The sequence below is a fragment of the Panulirus ornatus genome, chromosome 14, assembly GCF_036320965.1.
Source record: "Panulirus ornatus isolate Po-2019 chromosome 14, ASM3632096v1, whole genome shotgun sequence".
In the NCBI taxonomy this organism is placed as follows: domain Eukaryota; kingdom Metazoa; phylum Arthropoda; class Malacostraca; order Decapoda; family Palinuridae; genus Panulirus; species Panulirus ornatus.
Genome location: NC_092237.1, coordinates 52,989,544 through 53,008,144, shown reverse-complemented (window position 1 = coordinate 53,008,144; position 18,601 = coordinate 52,989,544). Strand labels below are relative to the sequence as shown.

General features: G+C 44.4%; 5 protein-coding genes across 5 annotated transcripts in view; all 5 read right to left on the bottom strand.

Moving 5' to 3' along the window:
• The window catches only part of LOC139753437 (protein inscuteable homolog), a 233,547-nt gene that overhangs the window by 122,009 nt on the left and 92,937 nt on the right, over positions 1 to 18,601 (bottom strand).
• On the bottom strand, positions 5,335 to 6,072 carry LOC139753553 (tyrosine-protein kinase yes-like). The gene has a single exon (XM_071670203.1). It carries the CDS (start codon positions 6,070 to 6,072, stop codon positions 5,335 to 5,337), a length of 738 nt encoding a protein of 245 aa, XP_071526304.1.
• On the bottom strand, positions 6,672 to 7,409 carry LOC139753552 (tyrosine-protein kinase yes-like). The gene has a single exon (XM_071670202.1). The coding sequence runs from the start codon at positions 7,407 to 7,409 to the stop codon at positions 6,672 to 6,674; it is 738 nt and encodes a 245-aa protein (XP_071526303.1).
• LOC139753551 (tyrosine-protein kinase yes-like) lies at positions 8,087 to 8,824 on the bottom strand. Its single transcript, XM_071670201.1, has one exon. The coding sequence runs from the start codon at positions 8,822 to 8,824 to the stop codon at positions 8,087 to 8,089; it is 738 nt and encodes a 245-aa protein (XP_071526302.1).
• LOC139753550 (tyrosine-protein kinase yes-like) lies at positions 9,428 to 10,165 on the bottom strand. The gene has a single exon (XM_071670200.1). It carries the CDS (start codon positions 10,163 to 10,165, stop codon positions 9,428 to 9,430), a length of 738 nt encoding a protein of 245 aa, XP_071526301.1.

Genomic DNA, 18,601 nt, shown 5'->3' with positions numbered 1-18,601 from the left:
CTCTCTCTCTCTCCATACCGTCTTTCCCGCCCAGTCTTTCTCTTTCTATCCCTGCGTGTGTGAGTCGGCCCTCTCCTCCTTCGCGGCACTAGAAGGGGGCTTCTCTCTCTCTCCCTTGTGGCTGGCTGGGCCTGGCCTGGCCTGGCCTGCTGGCCTGCTGCTGCTGGCTTAGCCACGGTCACCCTGGTGCTGACGGCTGTTCATCTTCATAACCAGTTTGTCTCCTCTACAGACCCACCAGGAGACTGAGAGATGACAGTCTCGCTCCGAGGTCGACGCATGACACAGTAGTCCTCTTAAATGTGAATGAAGCTCGTAAGTCTCTTAGTTATTTTGCTGTTACTTCTGCTTCTTCTTTTTTTTTTCACTTTTCACTAACCTTTTTTCCACGGTCTTTAGGTGAATAACTGAGGAGAAAGGAGTGTTTGAGGAGCTGATGTAGCTCCATACCACAAAGGAACACCCTGAAATGTGCTAGGAATATACTAACTCATTCTCTACTCGTAATTGGGAAGTCTCATCCTTAGGTCTGACCCTCAGTGACTGTGGCGACACTTGGAGACAAACTGCACGAGTCATGTAAGGGGCCTTGAGGGATGCTCAGTGTGTGTGTGTGTGTGTGTGTGTGTGAGACGTGTGCAGTAGCATTAAGGGCGAGTTACACCAACAGCAACAAAAAGAAACTGGGCTTCTTCCACGTAGACGCAAGACATGTCATCTATCATATCTTCTTCCATATGAGTATGACTTACGCCCCGACTACCAGGTGGGTTCGTAGACTTGGGTAGGGCTTGTATGGAGGTTGTCTGGCCTTGGATTTTTCAGCGAAGGATACGTCAGGAGCAGACGACCGAACTTTCGAGGATGTATCCTCACTTGCCTTCGACTTTGTGTTCCCAGTTTTAGAGAAGAATGATACAGGATGGGAGGATGTCTTCTGCCAACCCCTCTCTTGGTCGCCATGTGGCACGGAGATACATGGATACTACTGTTCCTCTCGTATCCTGAGAGAGAGAGAGAGAGAGAGAGAGAGAGAGAGAGAGAGAGAGAGAGAGAGAGAGAGAGAGAGAGAGAGAGAGAGAGAGAGAGAGAGAGAGAGAGAGAGAGTTTCATCCAAAGTAATGGATGATCATTTTTGCCTCCGACTGAATAAGAAAGTTGTATGATTACAGAATTACTCAGAGAGTTTGTATTTTCCTAAGGACTGCTATAGTCATTTGCCAAAATGAAAACTCCACAACTCACCATAAACTGAATATACGTGAAGAGTGAGTGTTTCAAAACTGATAATGTTAATAGTACATAAGTCGGACCAGGAATAAGACTATCTATAACGTAGCGTTCGATTATTGAGAATGTCTCTAACATGTTATCATCATCAACTGTGAAGGTGATAAAGAGGATCCTCGTCCACATACACCACAGTGATCCCGATGCTTCACATGTTATCATCATCAACTGTGAAGGTGATAAAGAGAATCCTCGTCCACATACACCACAGTGATCCCGATGCTTCGCATGAATAAGCGATTGGGCTTATAAGACTGAAGACCTGACACCACTAACCCTAAACATCAGATGAGCCAGTGAGAACATCTGTGAACACGAACATCATCCTCCCTGGCCCACATCACAGGGACATCACACAGACTGATGATATCAGTCGCCAGGTAAAGGTCACGCCAGGTACGGGACACGCCAGGTAAAGGACACGCCAGGTAAGGGTCACACCAGGTAAGGGGTAACACAGACTGATGATATCAGTCGCCAGGTAAGAGTCACGCCAGGTAAGAGTCACGCCAGGTTAGGGCCACGCCAGGTAAGGGGTCAAGCATAATTAGACTGATCATACCACTGTGTGTGTGTGTGTGTATACGAGGGGAGCAACAGTCAACCAGAGGATCACTTCAGAACCCTACCGAAAGAACGTAAGGGGGAAAAGACAAGACGTCTGTAAAGATGAAATAACTGAATGATACTGAAACTGCCAATGTATACTGTTTGTTTGGGAGAGGGGGTTGCGGCTCGTCGTAACAGCAAGACTTAGAGTAAAAAACCCTAAACGCATGAGAATTTCCCGAGCGATAGATAATTGAGGATGTGTTCTGTCCTTAGTGGTTGGTCCTGTGAGGGCTCATCTATCAGGAGGTGGTTGTCTCAGGTACAGGGGATGACTGATGAGTATATTATCAACGCCCCTCGTCATACAAGACCAATATTTGTGTATAAAATCCTCACAGGAGAGACGCAGGAACATTTGCATGTTGGATCTCGCTTCCTACCGACGGATGGTTTGATACCCTATTCATGTAAAGAGAAATAAGTTCATAAAGATGTTAAACATTTTATAAATAGCATTGGATCTTTTCTTCTTCTCATTATCACAGACTGTATGTGTGTGTGTGTGTGTGTGTGTGTGTGTGTGTCTCCCCTGCATCTAGGGAACACGACCCGATAACATCTCCAGGTAAGGCCAGACTCATACCGATAACCCTGGATGTGCAGATGAAATCTAATATCAAAGCATAAATCTGTGGCCGACTCGCTTACTACAGGTAGGTCTTCCCCACATACGGGCTTCGGGCAAGAGGCTTTGCACACACACACACACACACACACCCTTCTGCAGCAGTGTATTCCTTTCTCCCTCATCTCGTTATTCACAGATTTCCTTTCTTTTTGCACTTTTAATCTCCCTTCATCCTCTCGATCCTTATCGGTGTTTAAGCTTCCATTATGTTTTAGAATAAGGGCGCTTGTTGACCCTAGATTGGAAGAGGAAGGAAGGTGGTAATTGCTGCGACCTGTCCACCAGGCGAAGAGGCAAACGTCATCAGTGTGTGAAGGATGAGACGCGATGCTAACTTAGTGTAATTCTCTCCCGGTTTACAGGATGTAAACCCCCATGAACAAATTTGGTTTACATCCTTTATTTTTCTGTTAGACTTTGGGAGGAAGGATCACGTTCTTAGTTTCTGAGATTCTCTTAAAATGGAATTGAAGTCTTAGTGGATTTATCTTACGAGTGGCATATGTGAATATCAGTTGGCTCAAGAGTATAGGTGATAAGACTTGGCACGATCCGATCCCATTCAGACTTGCGAAAGCTCGACCTTCGATCGGGGGTCCTACAGTGCAATACATCCTGCCGAAGGAAGTTGGAAGTTCCTCTAGTGGAGGGATGATTGCAGCTTGGGCCACACACTGCTGATGGTGGGAAGGAAGAAGAGAGAGACACACTACTCAATGAATTCCTCTCATGTTTATCCCTTCAATCAAAGAATTTAAGCTTTGGAAATCGAGCGATGGATATCTTCCGTCGCGACCAATTGTAGCCTTCTGTCTCCAGATGAAATCAAACCCTTGGCTTTCACTCGTCTTTCTCCTGTTGAAGGAAACCTTCCACTATAACAGCCTTCTGAACAAAGACGAACACCGTCTACTGATCCAAAGTCTCTCTCTCTCTCTCTCTCTCTCTCTCTCTCTCTCTCTCTCTTCTCTCTCTCTCTCTCTCTCTCTCTCTCTCTCTCTCTCTCTCTCTCTCTCTCTCTCCCCAGAAAGCACCCCATCTTGTCTCCTCTTTTCTTTTTTTTTCATTGGTGTTCGACGATAAGACAATAAACACTTATCGATTACTCGGAAAGTATTCAAGTGTTGTTTGGTAATCTCCGGACGATTTCTCATTCTAATATGGTATTCTGGGGAAGTAGGAGATGGGGGAGGGGTTAACTATAGTACCTGGAGGATGACTCTGAGCCTCTCAAGGGTGACGTCTAAGCTCTTCGAGAGTGACCCCACCTTAAAGTTTTCGAGGCTGACCTTAAGTCTCTCTTGAGTTACCCTGAAACCTTCGAGGCCGACCCTTGAGGTCTTACAGGAACCCACGAGCATCCAGAGTTGTATACTGTTACGGTGTGACGCTGACAGTGACGCTGACGGTGACGGTGACGGTGACGGTGACGGTGACGCCCCTGGGAGCTCCTCAGAGCTTCAGATGTCTGCTCTCCTCAGGGTTAGTTTGCTGTCGCCTTCTTTTTTACTGAATCCCTATCTGTCTCACTATGTGTGCTAGATGCGTAATCGTTGTGCTTAGAATATATATTCTTTTAGGTTTTAAGTATGGATCATTTCTGTTCCTCTGTGGATGTATATGCTCAATCATTACCTCGCTAACATGGGTGTATATATATATATATATATATATATATATATATATATATATATATATATATATATATATATATATATATAAGAAGTACTCAAACAATACACTAACAAAGCCTTCAGTTTACACAACTCTGACGCACGCAAATGACGACCACCGACCAGCAAAACCACACACACACACACACACACACACACATAATACCTTTCCTCAACTTCGAAACATCAGCGCCAATTAGGGAATGGCTGGAGGCACTTCCACCTACCTCACCACCTCCCTCCCTCCCGTCCCGTCTCCTTGCCTCGCAGCCATTGCGCCGGTCGCTTATAATGACAGCGACAAACACAGGCAGAAGGAAAATGATGAATATGGACAGCTGAGACAACAGTGGCACATGAGGTAACTCCTAATGAGATGGCCAGGTGGCCTAGCCACTCACCACCGAACGGGAGGAAGACATGAGGAGATGGAGCGGACACCCGAGCACATAGAGACAACAATAAAGAACAAATGAAAAGTGAGGAAAGACACAATGATATTTGTGAGAGAGAGAGAGAGAGAGAGAGAGAGAGAGAGAGAGAGAGAGAGAGAGAGAGAGAGAGAGAGAGGTAATCAGCCATTATTAGGAAGGGTAATAGACTAGGGTGATACAAGGACATCAGGAGGGCAAAGTGGATGATTCTTGGTTCATATTTTGTCTCCCATGACAGTTACAAGGTATAAGGACGTGTGGGGTCTTGATAAATCTTTCTCTTTACTTCTTGATCAATTTTCTTGTCCTCTTTAAAAGTAGAGCGTTTTCCTCATGAATATGAATAGATAGGAAGTGCTGTTCGTGAGAAAATATTATTTCTACAGAAATAATGAATGAAGTTTGACGATTTTTTTTTTTTTTTTTGGTTTCACCAGTACTCTTTTGTCTGTTTCATATTTTTCTTCTTTTCTTCCTTATTTCACATCTTTTTAGAATGAAACGTTGTTCCCATAGTCATGAATGAATAAAAGAAAATATGTCCATGAGAGAATCTCGTTTTCACAAAAGAAATAATAAATAAGGTAATGTGGAAGACTTTTTTTTTTTAATGTTTTCCATTTTTCCAACTAAAATGGTGTCCATAGGAAATATCTTTGTAACATAAATAATACATAATACACAAAATCATAAGAGCTCACTGAGCTTCAATCTGTTTGGTGAAATCTTCTTCGAAGTCTTGCAGGAGTTTCTTCAAAGTTGGCCGTTCGCTTGGTTCTTCCTCCACGGCCAGATCCACCAGATCCATGGAGTGGAAGTCGTCCCCTGGCACGCTGCACAGGATCACGCCCATGAGGAAGCCAAAGGAATAGACGTCGGAGGCCTTTGTGCTTGGCCCTCCGGCGGCGACCTCTGGGGCAATCCAGGGGAAGTCTGGCTGATGGCAGGCCAAGCGGGCGTTCTCGCCCTCGCCACAGGCAATACCCAGATCGATGATGTTGACTACGGGTGCCTCAGTGGGGCCGCTGACGATAATGTTGTTAGTCTTGAAGTCGTTGTGAATGATGTCTTTCTCGTGGATCTCCAGCAGCTGGCGTCCTGCCTTGATCCCCAACTCTCGGAGGTCGTAACCGGCGTTGCTTTCAAATATCAGTTGGTGCAAGGTGTGGCAGCCCACCTGGGTCATGAGGATGGCAGGGGGATCACGGGCATATCCAAGAAGTGTGGGTGTTCCTCCAGCCCCTTCCAGTCTTTCCATGAGGTTGGCCTCCTCTGAGAACATAAGGACGTTGTCCATCCCGTTCTTAGACACCTTGAGGACGGCGGTGGAATCCTCCCAGGGTACGAGGTACACTCTCCCAGACTGCCCCTCGCCAAGAATTGTCTCCTTGCGGGAAACGAGATCCTCGATCTGTGCTCTCTGGAGATGGATCATCTTGAGAATATATAAACAAGATCTGTGAAATGCTTACCGACGTCAACTCGGTATCCCAGATCTTCACAAATATAGTGAAGGTGTTTATAGTGAAGATGACTACAAAAATGTAGCCATGGGGGGTATATCCCAGCTCTTCACAAATATAGTGAAGGTGTTTATAGTGAAGATGACTACAAAAATGTAGCCATGGGGTGTATATCCCAGATCTTCACAAATATAGTGAAGGTGTTTATAGTGAAGATGACTACAAAAATATTATTTCTACAGAAGATGACTACAAAAATATTATTTCTACAGAAATAATGAATGAAGTTTGACGATTTTTTTTTTGATTCACCAGTACTCTTTTGTCTGTTTCATATTTTTCTTCTTTTCTTCCTTATTTCACATCTTTTTAGAATGAAACGTTGTTCCCATAGTCATGAATGAATAAAAGAAAATATGTCCATGAGAGAATCTCGTTTTCACAAAAGAATAAATAAGGTAATGTGGAAGACTTTTTTTTTTTAATGTTTTCCATTTTTCCAACTAAAATGGTGTCCATAGGAAATATCTTTGTAACATAAATAATACATAATACACAAAATCATAAGAGCTCACTGAGCTTCAATCTGTTTGGTGAAATCTTCTTCGAAGTCTTGCAGGAGTTTCTTCAAAGTTGGCCGTTCGCTTGGTTCTTCCTCCACGGCCAGATCCACCAGATCCATGGAGTGGAAGTCGTCCCCTGGCACGGAGCACAGGATCACGCCCATGAGGAAGCCAAAGGAATAGACGTCGGAAGCCTTTGTGCTTGGCCCTCCGGCGGCGACCTCTGGGGCAATCCAGGGGAAGTCTGGCTGATGGCAGGCCAAGCGGGCGTTCTCGCCCTCGCCACAGGCAATACCCAGATCGATGATGTTGACTACGGGTGCCTCAGTGGGGCCGCTGACGATAATGTTGTTAGTCTTGAAGTCGTTGTGAATGATGTCTTTCTCGTGGATCTCCAGCAGCTGGCGTCCTGCCTTGATCCCCAACTCTCGGAGGTCGTAACCGGCGTTGCTTTCAAATATCAGTTGGTGCAAGGTGTGGCAGCCCACCTGGGTCATGAGGATGGCAGGGGGATCACGGGCATATCCAAGAAGTGTGGGTGTTCCTCCAGCCCCTTCCAGTTTTTCCATGAGGTTGGCCTCCTCTGAGAACATAAGGACGTTGTCCATCCCGTTCTTAGACACCTTGAGGACGGCGGTGGAATCCTCCCAGGGTACGAGGTACACTCTCCCAGACTGCCCCTCGCCAAGAATTGTCTCCTTGCGGGAAACGAGATCCTCGATCTGTGCTCTCTGGAGATGGATCATCTTGAGAATATATAAACAAAATCTGTGAAATGCTTACCGACGTCAACTCGGTATCCCAGATCTTCACAAATATAGTGAAGGTGTTTATAGTGAAGATGACTACAAAAATGTAGCCATGGGGGGTATATCCCAGCTCTTCACAAATATAGTGAAGGTGTTTATAGTGAAGATGACTACAAAAATGTAGCCATGGGGGGTATATCCCAGCTCTTCACAAATATAGTGAAGGTGTTTATAGCGAAGATGACTACAAAAATGTAGCCATGGGGTGTATATCCCAGATCTTCACAAATATAGTGAAGGTGTTTATAGTGAAGATGACTACAAAAATATTATTTCTACAGAAGATGACTACAAAAATATTATTTCTACAGAAATAATGAATGAAGTTTGACGATTTTTTTTTTGTTTCACCAGTACTCTTTTGTCTGTTTCATATTTTTCTTCTTTTCTTCCTTATTTCACATCTTTTTAGAATGAAACGTTGTTCCCATAGTCATGAATGAATAAAAGAAAATATGTCCATGAGAGAATCTCGTTTTCACAAAAGAAATAATAAATAAGGTAATGTGGAAGACTTTTTTTTTTTAATGTTTTCCATTTTTCCAACTAAAATGGTGTCCATAGGAAATATCTTTGTAACATAAATAATACATAATACACAAAATCATAAGAGCTCACTGAGCTTCAATCTGTTTGGTGAAATCTTCTTCGAAGTCTTGCAGGAGTTTCTTCAAAGTTGGCCGTTCGCTTGGTTCTTCCTCCACGGCCAGATCCACCAGATCCATGGAGTGGAAGTCGTCCCCTGGCACGGAGCACAGGATCACGCCCATGAGGAAGCCAAAGGAATAGACGTCGGAAGCCTTTGTGCTTGGCCCTCCGGCGGCGACCTCTGGGGCAATCCAGGGGAAGTCTGGCTGATGGCAGGCCAAGCGGGCGTTCTCGCCCTCGCCACAGGCAATACCCAGATCGATGATGTTGACCACGGGTGCCTCAGTGGGGCCGCTGACGATAATGTTGTTAGTCTTGAAGTCGTTGTGAATGATGTCTTTCTCGTGGATCTCCAGCAGCTGGCGTCCTGCCTTGATCCCCAGCTCTCGGAGGTCGTAACCGGCGTTGCTTTCAAATATCAGTTGATGCAAGGTGTGGCAGCCCACCTGGGTCATGAGGATGGCAGGGGGATCACGGGCATATCCAAGAAGTGTGGGTGTTCCTCCAGCCCCTTCCAGTTTTTCCATGAGGTTGGCCTCCTCTGAGAACATAAGGACGTTGTCCATCCCGTTCTTAGACACCTTGAGGACGGCGGTGGAATCCTCCCAGGGTACGAGGTACACTCTCCCAGACTGCCCCTCGCCAAGAATTGTCTCCTTGCGGGAAACGAGATCCTCGATCTGTGCTCTCTGGAGATGGATCATCTTGAGAATATATAAACAAAATCTGTGAAATGCTTACCGACGTCAACTCGGTATCCCAGATCTTCACAAATATAGTGGAGGTGTTTATAGTGAAGATGACTACAAAAATGTAGCCATGGGGGGTATATCCCAGCTCTTCACAAATATAGTGAAGGTGTTTATAGCGAAGATGACTACAAAAATGTAGCCATGGGGTGTATATCCCAGATCTTCACAAATATAGTGAAGGTGTTTATAGTGAAGATGACTACAAAAATATTATTTCTACAGAAGATGACTACAAAAATATTATTTCTACAGAAATAATGAATGAAGTTTGACGATTTTTTTTTTGTTTCACCAGTACTCTTTTGTCTGTTTCATATTTTTCTTCTTTTCTTCCTTATTTCACATCTTTTTAGAATGAAACGTTGTTCCCATAGTCATGAATGAATAAAAGAAAATATGTCCATGAGAGAATCTCGTTTTCACAAAAGAAATAATAAATAAGGTAATGTGGAAGACTTTTTTTTTTTAATGTTTTCCATTTTTCCAACTAAAATGGTGTCCATAGGAAATATCTTTGTAACATAAATAATACATAATACACAAAATCATAAGTGCTCACTGAGCTTCAATCTGTTTGGTGAAATCTTCTTCGAAGTCTTGCAGGAGTTCCTTCAAAGTTGGCCGTTCGCTTGGTTCTTCCTCCACGGCCAGATCCACCAGATCCATGGAGTGGAAGTCGTCCCCTGGCACGGAGCACAGGATCACGCCCATGAGGAAGCCAAAGGAATAGACGTCGGAGGCCTTTGTGCTTGGCCCTCCGGCGGCGACCTCTGGGGCAATCCAGGGGAAGTCTGGCTGATGGCAGGCCAAGCGGGCGTTCTCGCCCTCGCCACAGGCAATACCCAGATCGATGATGTTGACCACAGGTGCCTCAGTGGGGCCGCTGACGATAATGTTGTTCGTCTTGAAGTCGTTGTGAATGATGTCTTTCTCGTGGATCTCCAGCAGCTGGCGTCCTGCCTTGATCCCCAGCTCTCGGAGGTCGTAACCGGCGTTGCTTTCAAATATCAGTTGGTGCAAGGTGTGGCACCCCACCTGGGTCATGAGGATGGCAGGGGGATCACGGGCATATCCAAGAAGTATGGGTGTTCCTCCAGCCCCTTCCAGTTTTTCCATGAGGTTGGCCTCCTCTGAGAACATAAGGACGTTGTCCATCCCGTTCTTAGACACCTTGAGGACGGCGGTGGAATCCTCCCATGGTACGAGGTACACTCTCCCAGACTGCCCCTCGCCAAGAATTGTCTCCTTGCGGGAAACGAGATCCTCGATCTGTGCTCTCTGGAGATGGATCATCTTGAGAATATATAAACAAAATCTGTGAAATGCTTACCGACGTCAACTCGGTATCCCAGATCTTCACAAATATAGTGAAGGTGTTTATAGTGAAGATGACTACAAAAATGTAGCCATGGGGGGTATATCCCAGATCTTCACAAATATAGTGAAGGTGTTTATAGTGAAGATGACTACAAAAATGTAGCCATGGGGTGTATATCCCAGATCTTCACAAATATAGTGAAGGTGTTTATAGTGAAGATGACTACAAAAATGTAGCCATGGCGTGTATATCCCAGATCTTTACAAATATAGTGAAGATGTTTATAGTGAAGATGACTACAAATATAGCCATGGGGTGTAAATCCCAGCGCTTTATGAATATAGTGAATGCGTGTGTAGTGAAGATGACCACGAATATACCCATGGCGTGTGCGTGTGTGTAGTGAAGATAACCGACCACGTCGACCCGATATCCCAGGAGTTCATAGATGTAGTCAAGGCGTAAAACTGATGCTGTAGTAAATATATCTATTATGGGCATCAAGAAAATGGGTTTGTGAGGGATGACTGAAGATGAGTTCATCGAGGGGGTAGTCAAGATGAGGGGGGGGGTGTAATGAAGACGTCACGGCGCCAGGGTATGTGTGATGCGTTGACGTAAAGTAGTTTGTCTCTTACGTCATCGAATTACACGGACCGTTACTTAGTGCGACACGTTACGTCACCGCGCAAGGATATAGAGGAGACAGTGTATGGCGAACGCTTGCTCTTAACGGTACATTGCAGGAAGAGATCATCCTCTCGTAGAACGCCATAACGAACGTGGCGTTCACCTTAAGAGGATGAACACATCACAATGAGGTTGTTACAGTAGAGAGGGAACGTTACAGATGGTGTGTGCCACAGGGTAAGATCCTTACCAGTTGTGTTAACTACACGGAGAGAACACTACACATAAGGTGAGCTACCACATAAGAACACAACACAAGAAGAACAACACACAAGGAGAACACTGACAACAAGGTGGTCCTAAAAAAAAAAACCTTAATACCCCAAGTATCTAAAGGGTAAACGAAGATCCAATTGGTCTCAAGGTACGCAACACTCAAGGCAGCAAAAGGGCATAGTGAGGACCAGTACCCGTTGCAGGGAATCCCCACGAACGGTGTCCTGGTAATTCAACAACGGTGTAAAATGCACCACACACACACACACACACACACACACACACACACACACACACACACACAGGACCGTTGTCAAAATGATGGTAAGCATACCCTTTGTGTTTGCATGGGTCAGACTTTAAAAGGAAGTAATACAAACACGTTGGTCTTTTTCGAAGGATCGTCCCGAAGGCAAGACGCTTCCAAATAAGTAAAAGACGTCAATTCGTATGATGAAGGTCGGTAAGATCCTTGCTCGGCGAACACCGAACAAATGACAGATTCATCGTCCAGTTTTATTTATCTTATTTGCTGTCAGCGTCGCAGAGAACAGGTTCTTTGGCTGACGATTTTTTTTTTTTTTTCCTTTTATATTAACTTAATATCCTGTCGAGAGATGATTATCTCTTTCCTCTGGTAATTCTATTTTGAAGCAAGCTGACGCTAATCACATGGCCAGCTTGTATCCTGCGTTGAATGGATGAGATACATCATACATGTCCTCCAGGGAGGTAATGTCCCCCTTGTCACAGTGCGACACATACATATCCTCCAGGGAGTCTATGTCCCCCTTGTCACAGTGCGACACATCATACATATCCTCCAGGGAGTCTATGTCCCCTTCGTCACAGTGTGACACATCATACATGTCCTCCAAGGAGCCTATGTCCCCTTGTCACAGTGTGACACATCATACATATCCTCCAGGGAGTCTATGTCCCCTTGTCATAGTGTGACACATCATACATATCCTCCAGGGAGTCTATGTCCCCTTTGTCACAGTGTGACACATCATACATATCCTCCAGGGAGTCTATGTCCCCTTTGTCACAGTGTGACACATCATACATATCCTCCAGGGAGTCTATGTCCCCCTTGTCACAGTGTGACACATCATAAATATCCTCCAGGGAGCTTATGTCCACTGGTCACATACAGATCATGCAGGATATCCTGTATACATTGGTCGTGCGGCTCCATCTACTTGGTGTATGGTACCATGGCACGACCGACCACTGGCTAACAGTTGTATGACACATGTAAAGTATCAGAAGGGTTAATCCTCAGCTAAACAAACCATACGTGTCGACAGTAGGAAACAAGGAAGGTACTTGTGTTTAGTAAAAACTCATGACCTATGACCTCTTACATAAACACGCGTCATATATAACTCAGCTGATCCTTCAACGCTTCCACAGCTCCTCCAACCTCCAGCACTTCCCTTACACCTCTTCTGTTGCCACGACACCTCCTACAACACCATCCTCAACCCACGTCTTCAACCTCCTTGTCTACTTCCTACAACACCATCCTCAACCCACGTCTTCTTCAACCTCCTTGTCTCTTTCTTTTTTCTTCCATTTCACTCAAACTTCAGACGCAAAAAACCTTCGGTTATGAAAGACTGATGAACAATTCCTCATTCCCCTCACCCACCCTAAAAAGAAATGAATTACTGTGTATGTGAAGCAATACATGAATATGACCCTCCTACGTTCAGGTAAACATTACGCTTCTGAATTAATCTCTGGTGCTATGATAATATTACTCTGCAGGTCACCCACCCACCATCATGTTAAGATGGGTAATTAATCCCTCAAAAACGTTAGTTAGATCCTGACGTTCCAGTAGTCCTTCTCTCTCTGGTCTCTGAGAAAGACATAATACAATCCTGATTAAGTGCGAGATGTCAAAACCCCGACCATCCTGTATAATCAAACACACAGCTCTTTTTCCTCTTTTTTTTTTAACATTTGCATTTATGCTAATGATAACAAGATTACCAAAAGGCTCAGGACATATGATTGAGTTAACAACCGGTTACTTACAAGATTATCAACCACAAAGGGATGATTTAGAGGTAGAGGAGAGGGGATAAAAACATGATAGTGGAGATTGGAAGAGGATTGGATGACCTTGTGGGTCGCGGACGAAGGGATTGAGAGACTACTACACAGTGTTCCATAGCTTTTTTCTGTTCCACGTCGACGTCAACACTCATTACAGACACGACGGAACTCATTCATCCCACTGAGCCTAACCCGTTCATCCCAGGGAGCCTAACCCGTTAATCCCAATGAACCAAATTATGAAAATTACGAAAGACTGTGACTATCTCTGAGTAGAGAGAGAGAGAGAGAGAGAGAGAGAGAGAGAGAGAGAGAGAGAGAGAGAGAGAGAGAGAGAGAGAGAGAGAGAGAGACAAAACTTCGCCAAAATGAACCCTGGTGGTTGGGATGGCGTGGCGAAACAGGTGTATGTGTGGTGACTGTGAAGCCATACAAGAAGGTCCCAGAGGATCACCCTCGTACCATGGTGATCCTTGGGTCGCTCCCTCCCTCCCTCGGACACCCAACACCTGTGGCAGGTAGTGAGCACCTTGGCTCCTCGCTCCTCCATGGCCGCCGGCTTTCTCTCAGGTGAGGATCACCTGTCTGTGGTGAGATGATGCTCTGTAGAACATGTCTCTCCAACTCAGTTGGGGGTTAAGCTCTCGACCACGACGGTGGTACGACCCTTGAGCACGACAGAACGACCCTGGGGGAATGACAGAACGACCCCTTGAGCACGACAGAACGATCCTGGAGCACTACAGAGCGACTCTGAAGCAAGACAGAACGACCCCTGAGCACGACAGTACGACGCTTGAGCATGACAGTACGACCCTTGAGCACGACAGAACGACCCTGGGGAATGACAGAACGACCCCTTGAGCACGACAGAACGATCCTGGAGCACTACAGAGCGACTCTGAAGCAAGACAAAACGACCCGTGAGCACGACAGTACGACCCTTGAGCACGACAGTACGACGCTTGAGCATGACAGTACGACCCTTGAGCACGACAGAACGACCCTGGGGGAATGACAGAACGACCCCTTGAGCACGACAGAACGATCCTGTAGCACTACAGAGCGACTCTGAAGCAAGACAGAACGACCCGTGAGCACGACAAAACGACCCCTGAGCACGACAGTACGACGCTTGAGCATGACAGTACGACCCTTGAGCACGACAGAACGACCCTGGGGGAATGACAGAACGACCCCTTGAGCACGACAGAACGATCCTGTAGCACTACAGAGCAACTCTGAAGCAAGACAGAACGACCCAAGAGCATGACAGTACGACGCTTTAGCACGACAGTACGACCCTTGAGCACGACAGAACGACCCTGGGGAATGATAGAATGACCCCTTGAGCACGACAGAACGATCCTGTAGCACTACAGAGCGACTCTGAAGCAAGACAGAACAACCCTTGAGCACGGCAGTACGACCCTTGGGTACGAACAGCACGACCCTTGAGCACGACAGTACGACCCTTGAGTACGAACACCACGACCTTTGAGCACAGCGAAGCGACCTTTAGGCACGGCGTTAAGGCCTGGCCTTAGATCTGATCCTCAAGGGTTAGATGAAAGGCCAGGCCATCATGAACAACATTTCTTGAGAGCTGTCAAGCATATCTGCTCATTACTTCATCACATATGAAGAACTACAATCAGGATCAGCAACTGTATAAACGCTAGTGCCTTTAAGCTCTCTGTTTATATATCGTCTAATTACTCCAGTGCTTTACAAGACCTCCTCCCACTCTTCCCTTTGAAAATTCCTCAGCCAGATTAGCTGCGCTTAAACTGTTTACCCCAAGATGAATTTATGGTAAAAAAATTTTATCATCTCCTGCCTTGTCCAGTGTGTGTGTGTGTGTGTGTGTGTGTGTGTGTGTGTGTGTGTTTGTGTGTGTGTGTGTCCTTTCACCTCTATTAGCATCTCGTCTCATCATCAACGTCTTCTTCTTCCTCTTCTTCAAATGATTCTTGTATCCATGTTTTCCTTCCTATTCTCTCTCTCTCTCATATCCAACACAGGTAATTGACTTGCTTCCTGTATCTACTAAGAATCGAAAATCTTGGTTATGAGTTATGGATAACCACCATTAATGATAACCAAAGTCAATAAGAAGCCCAGATAAGGACGACACAGTTCGCGACACAATCGACATCTTCAAAGAAAGACATTTGAAAAGTGGGAAGAAAAAACACAGGACAAGAACAGACACCGTGTACCCAACGTCTTGTAAAAGGAAGGCAAGAATGCCTGTTACTTCTACAGTGTGAGGAGCCGAGGCCAGGAGTGGGAGAGGAGGTGTGGCAGCCCTGGTGGTGAAAATAGAGCAGGTATCACCTGGAATTCAAGGAAGGCAAGGATGCCTGTTACTTCTACAGTGTGAGGAGCCAAGGCCAGGGGTGGGAGAGGAGGTGTGGCAGCTCTGGTGGTGAAAAATAGCGTAGCTATCACCTGGAATACAATACAGGAGGAGGTGAACCTCTGCCTGGAAGGTGTGAGAGACGAGGGGCAGACGACACAAGGTGGTGGGTAAACACGTGAAGCCTCAGGAACGTTGGGGGAAGAAAAAAGAAAGATGAAGGCAAACATGAGACAAATTCGCCTTAATTTTTGTCTGTGGATTTTAGTTTTCGATTACACATCTTTTGGGATGTCTCCGTATATATATAAATATATATATATATATATATATATATATATATATATATATATATATATATAAATATATATATATATATATATATATATATATATATATATATATATATATATATATATATATATATATATATATATATATATATATATATAAATATATATATATATATAAATATATATATATATATATATATATATATATATATATATATATATATATATATATATATATATATATATATTTTATATATATATATATATATATATATATATATATATATATATATATATATATATATATATATATATATGTGTGTGTGTGTGTGTGTACATATATATGAGAATTGGCTGGTATTCGAAGCCACATATCATCCCTTTAGATTTTTGTAGTAAGCTCCCTCCTCTGTGAACACAGCAAATACCTTATGTCATTTTCCATTTCTCAAGTATTCAAAGACATGATGCACATTAATACCTCACCTCTGATACTGGTAATAAGACATTTCTAAATTTCCAAGCATGAATTTCCATCTCACGTATCATGCATAAGAGTTGAGGAAAAAGAAAAAAGAATACCTGTTCGTGGCTGTGTTGTTTTGGCATGCGCACAGACCGACTCTCACCAAATGGTCACAAAACAGTTGATATCACAGTCGACGTCATGAGTGAAGACAGTTTTTCGTAGACTTTGAAAGGAGGTTTGAACCCAGCCACAGCGTCAGGCATGGGCCCTGATATTAAGACGGTCTTCCATCTTACAGCATAGCCTCCACTGGGTGTCCATGAGCGTCATGGGTAAGTAAACCATTTACGATAAATGAATAAATAATCATACACCGGAAAGGAAAATTATGGTATCTAAAAAGGAAAATAATTCTTTCCTGGGCATTCAAACTTCTTTCATTCTCTCTACACTATCCCTATCATTTTCCCCTTGTACCGATGAACCTCCTCTCGCTATATGACAGCCCTCGGCTTGATATATTCTCTAGGGCGGCTGTAATCTGGCCACATTGTCCAGAGTAAAGCCTCTGCTTCCTGGCGAGCTCAAAGAACTCAGAGTTCCCCCTATATAGAATTTGAGTCTTGGGCGCCTACCGTGGGAAATACGTCGAAGGGGAAAAAGACAAGAGCAGCGTGTGAGGTTCTGGGAGGGCGTTCGAGCGGCTGGCTGGTCCTTCTACGGAAGGGAAGGACAAGCGAGAGGTCCTTCTAAACGGTGTATGTGTCTGTGTGGTGGTTGGCGGTCCTTGTAGACGGTGCGTGTGTCTCTCCGGGCGGCGGTGTGACCGAAGAGGAGGTACAGGGGAAACCCAGGGAAGACGCGGCAAGTATTGGGAGGAACTCAAGGGGAAACTGGAGTGACGCTTTTACCCAGGAGATAATTGCCCACAGATTGTGCGTATATGGTCGTGCTCCCGACAGCTGCCTTCTGTTGGGTCATCGCTCGTATTGTTCCCTCTGTGTTAACCTGCCTTGTCACCATTATCTCCCCAATATTTTACCTCCGCTGCTGATTAATGGTGAATGACTGCCGGTGTGTCCGCTTGTGAAAGGAGGCAGAGAAGAGAGGAGAAAACGAATTTCTTGGAATGTGACTTATTTTCATTTGAGGCTTTAAAGTATATACATCATATATATATATATATATATATATATATATATATATATATATATATATATATATATATATATATATATATATATTATCCCTGGGGATAGGGGAGAAAGAATACTTCCCACGTATTCCCTGCGTGTCGTAGAAGGCGACTAAAAGGGAAGGGAGCGGGTGGCTGGAAATCCTCCCCTCTCGTTTTTTTTTTTTTATTTTCCAAAAGAAGGAACAGAGAAGGGGGCCAGGTGAGGATATTCCCTCTAAGGCCCAGTCCTCTGTTGATAACGCTACCTCGCTAATGCGGGAAATGGCGAATAGTACGAAAGAAAGAAAAAAGATATATATATATATATATATATATATATATATATATATATATATATATATATATATATATATATATATAGATAGATAGATAGATAGATAGATAGATAGATAAATAGAGAGAGAGAGAGAGAGAGAGAGAGAGAGAGAGAGAGAGAGAGAGAGAGAGAGAGAGAGAGAGAGAGAGAGGTCTATACCGAAATAAGACCAACTGCTTCATAGTGTTCATATACTGACAGTAGCTGTTCACTATATGGCTTGGGATGGTTCACGTTGTGATTCAGAGGGTTCACACTCCACGACTGAGAGGGTTCGCTTATTGACTGAGAGGGCTCACTGTTATGACTGAGGAGAGGTTCACTCAAGGACTCAGCGGGTTCACTCCGTGACTCAAAGAATTCATTCAGTGACTGATAGAGTTCATACAATAACCCACAAATTTCACTCGAGTTCAAAAGGCTCACTCGGTGCTTCAGAGGTTTCACTCACTGATGTAGGAGCTTCATTTCCTAGAGTGAACTTCACGAATGGGTTACATGCAGTGTCATTCATTCGTTTCCAAACACGGGCTGAAACTTATGCAAAAAAGAACCGTTTGTCTGAATTTCGTTAACTTGAACATGAAGACAGTGCTATACATCAAACGTCCATTGGACTGAGAATCAAAAATATCTTAAGAGGAAAATTACATGTTGAGGCCACAGATCAAAGCTTTCTAACGAAATCACAGACAAAAGGCCTCTCAAATCCTTACTTTCGCTCCCCCCTTAACGTATATGGGGGTTTCAGACCGGCCGGAATACAGGATCGACAATAAACCATTAAAATAATTCTT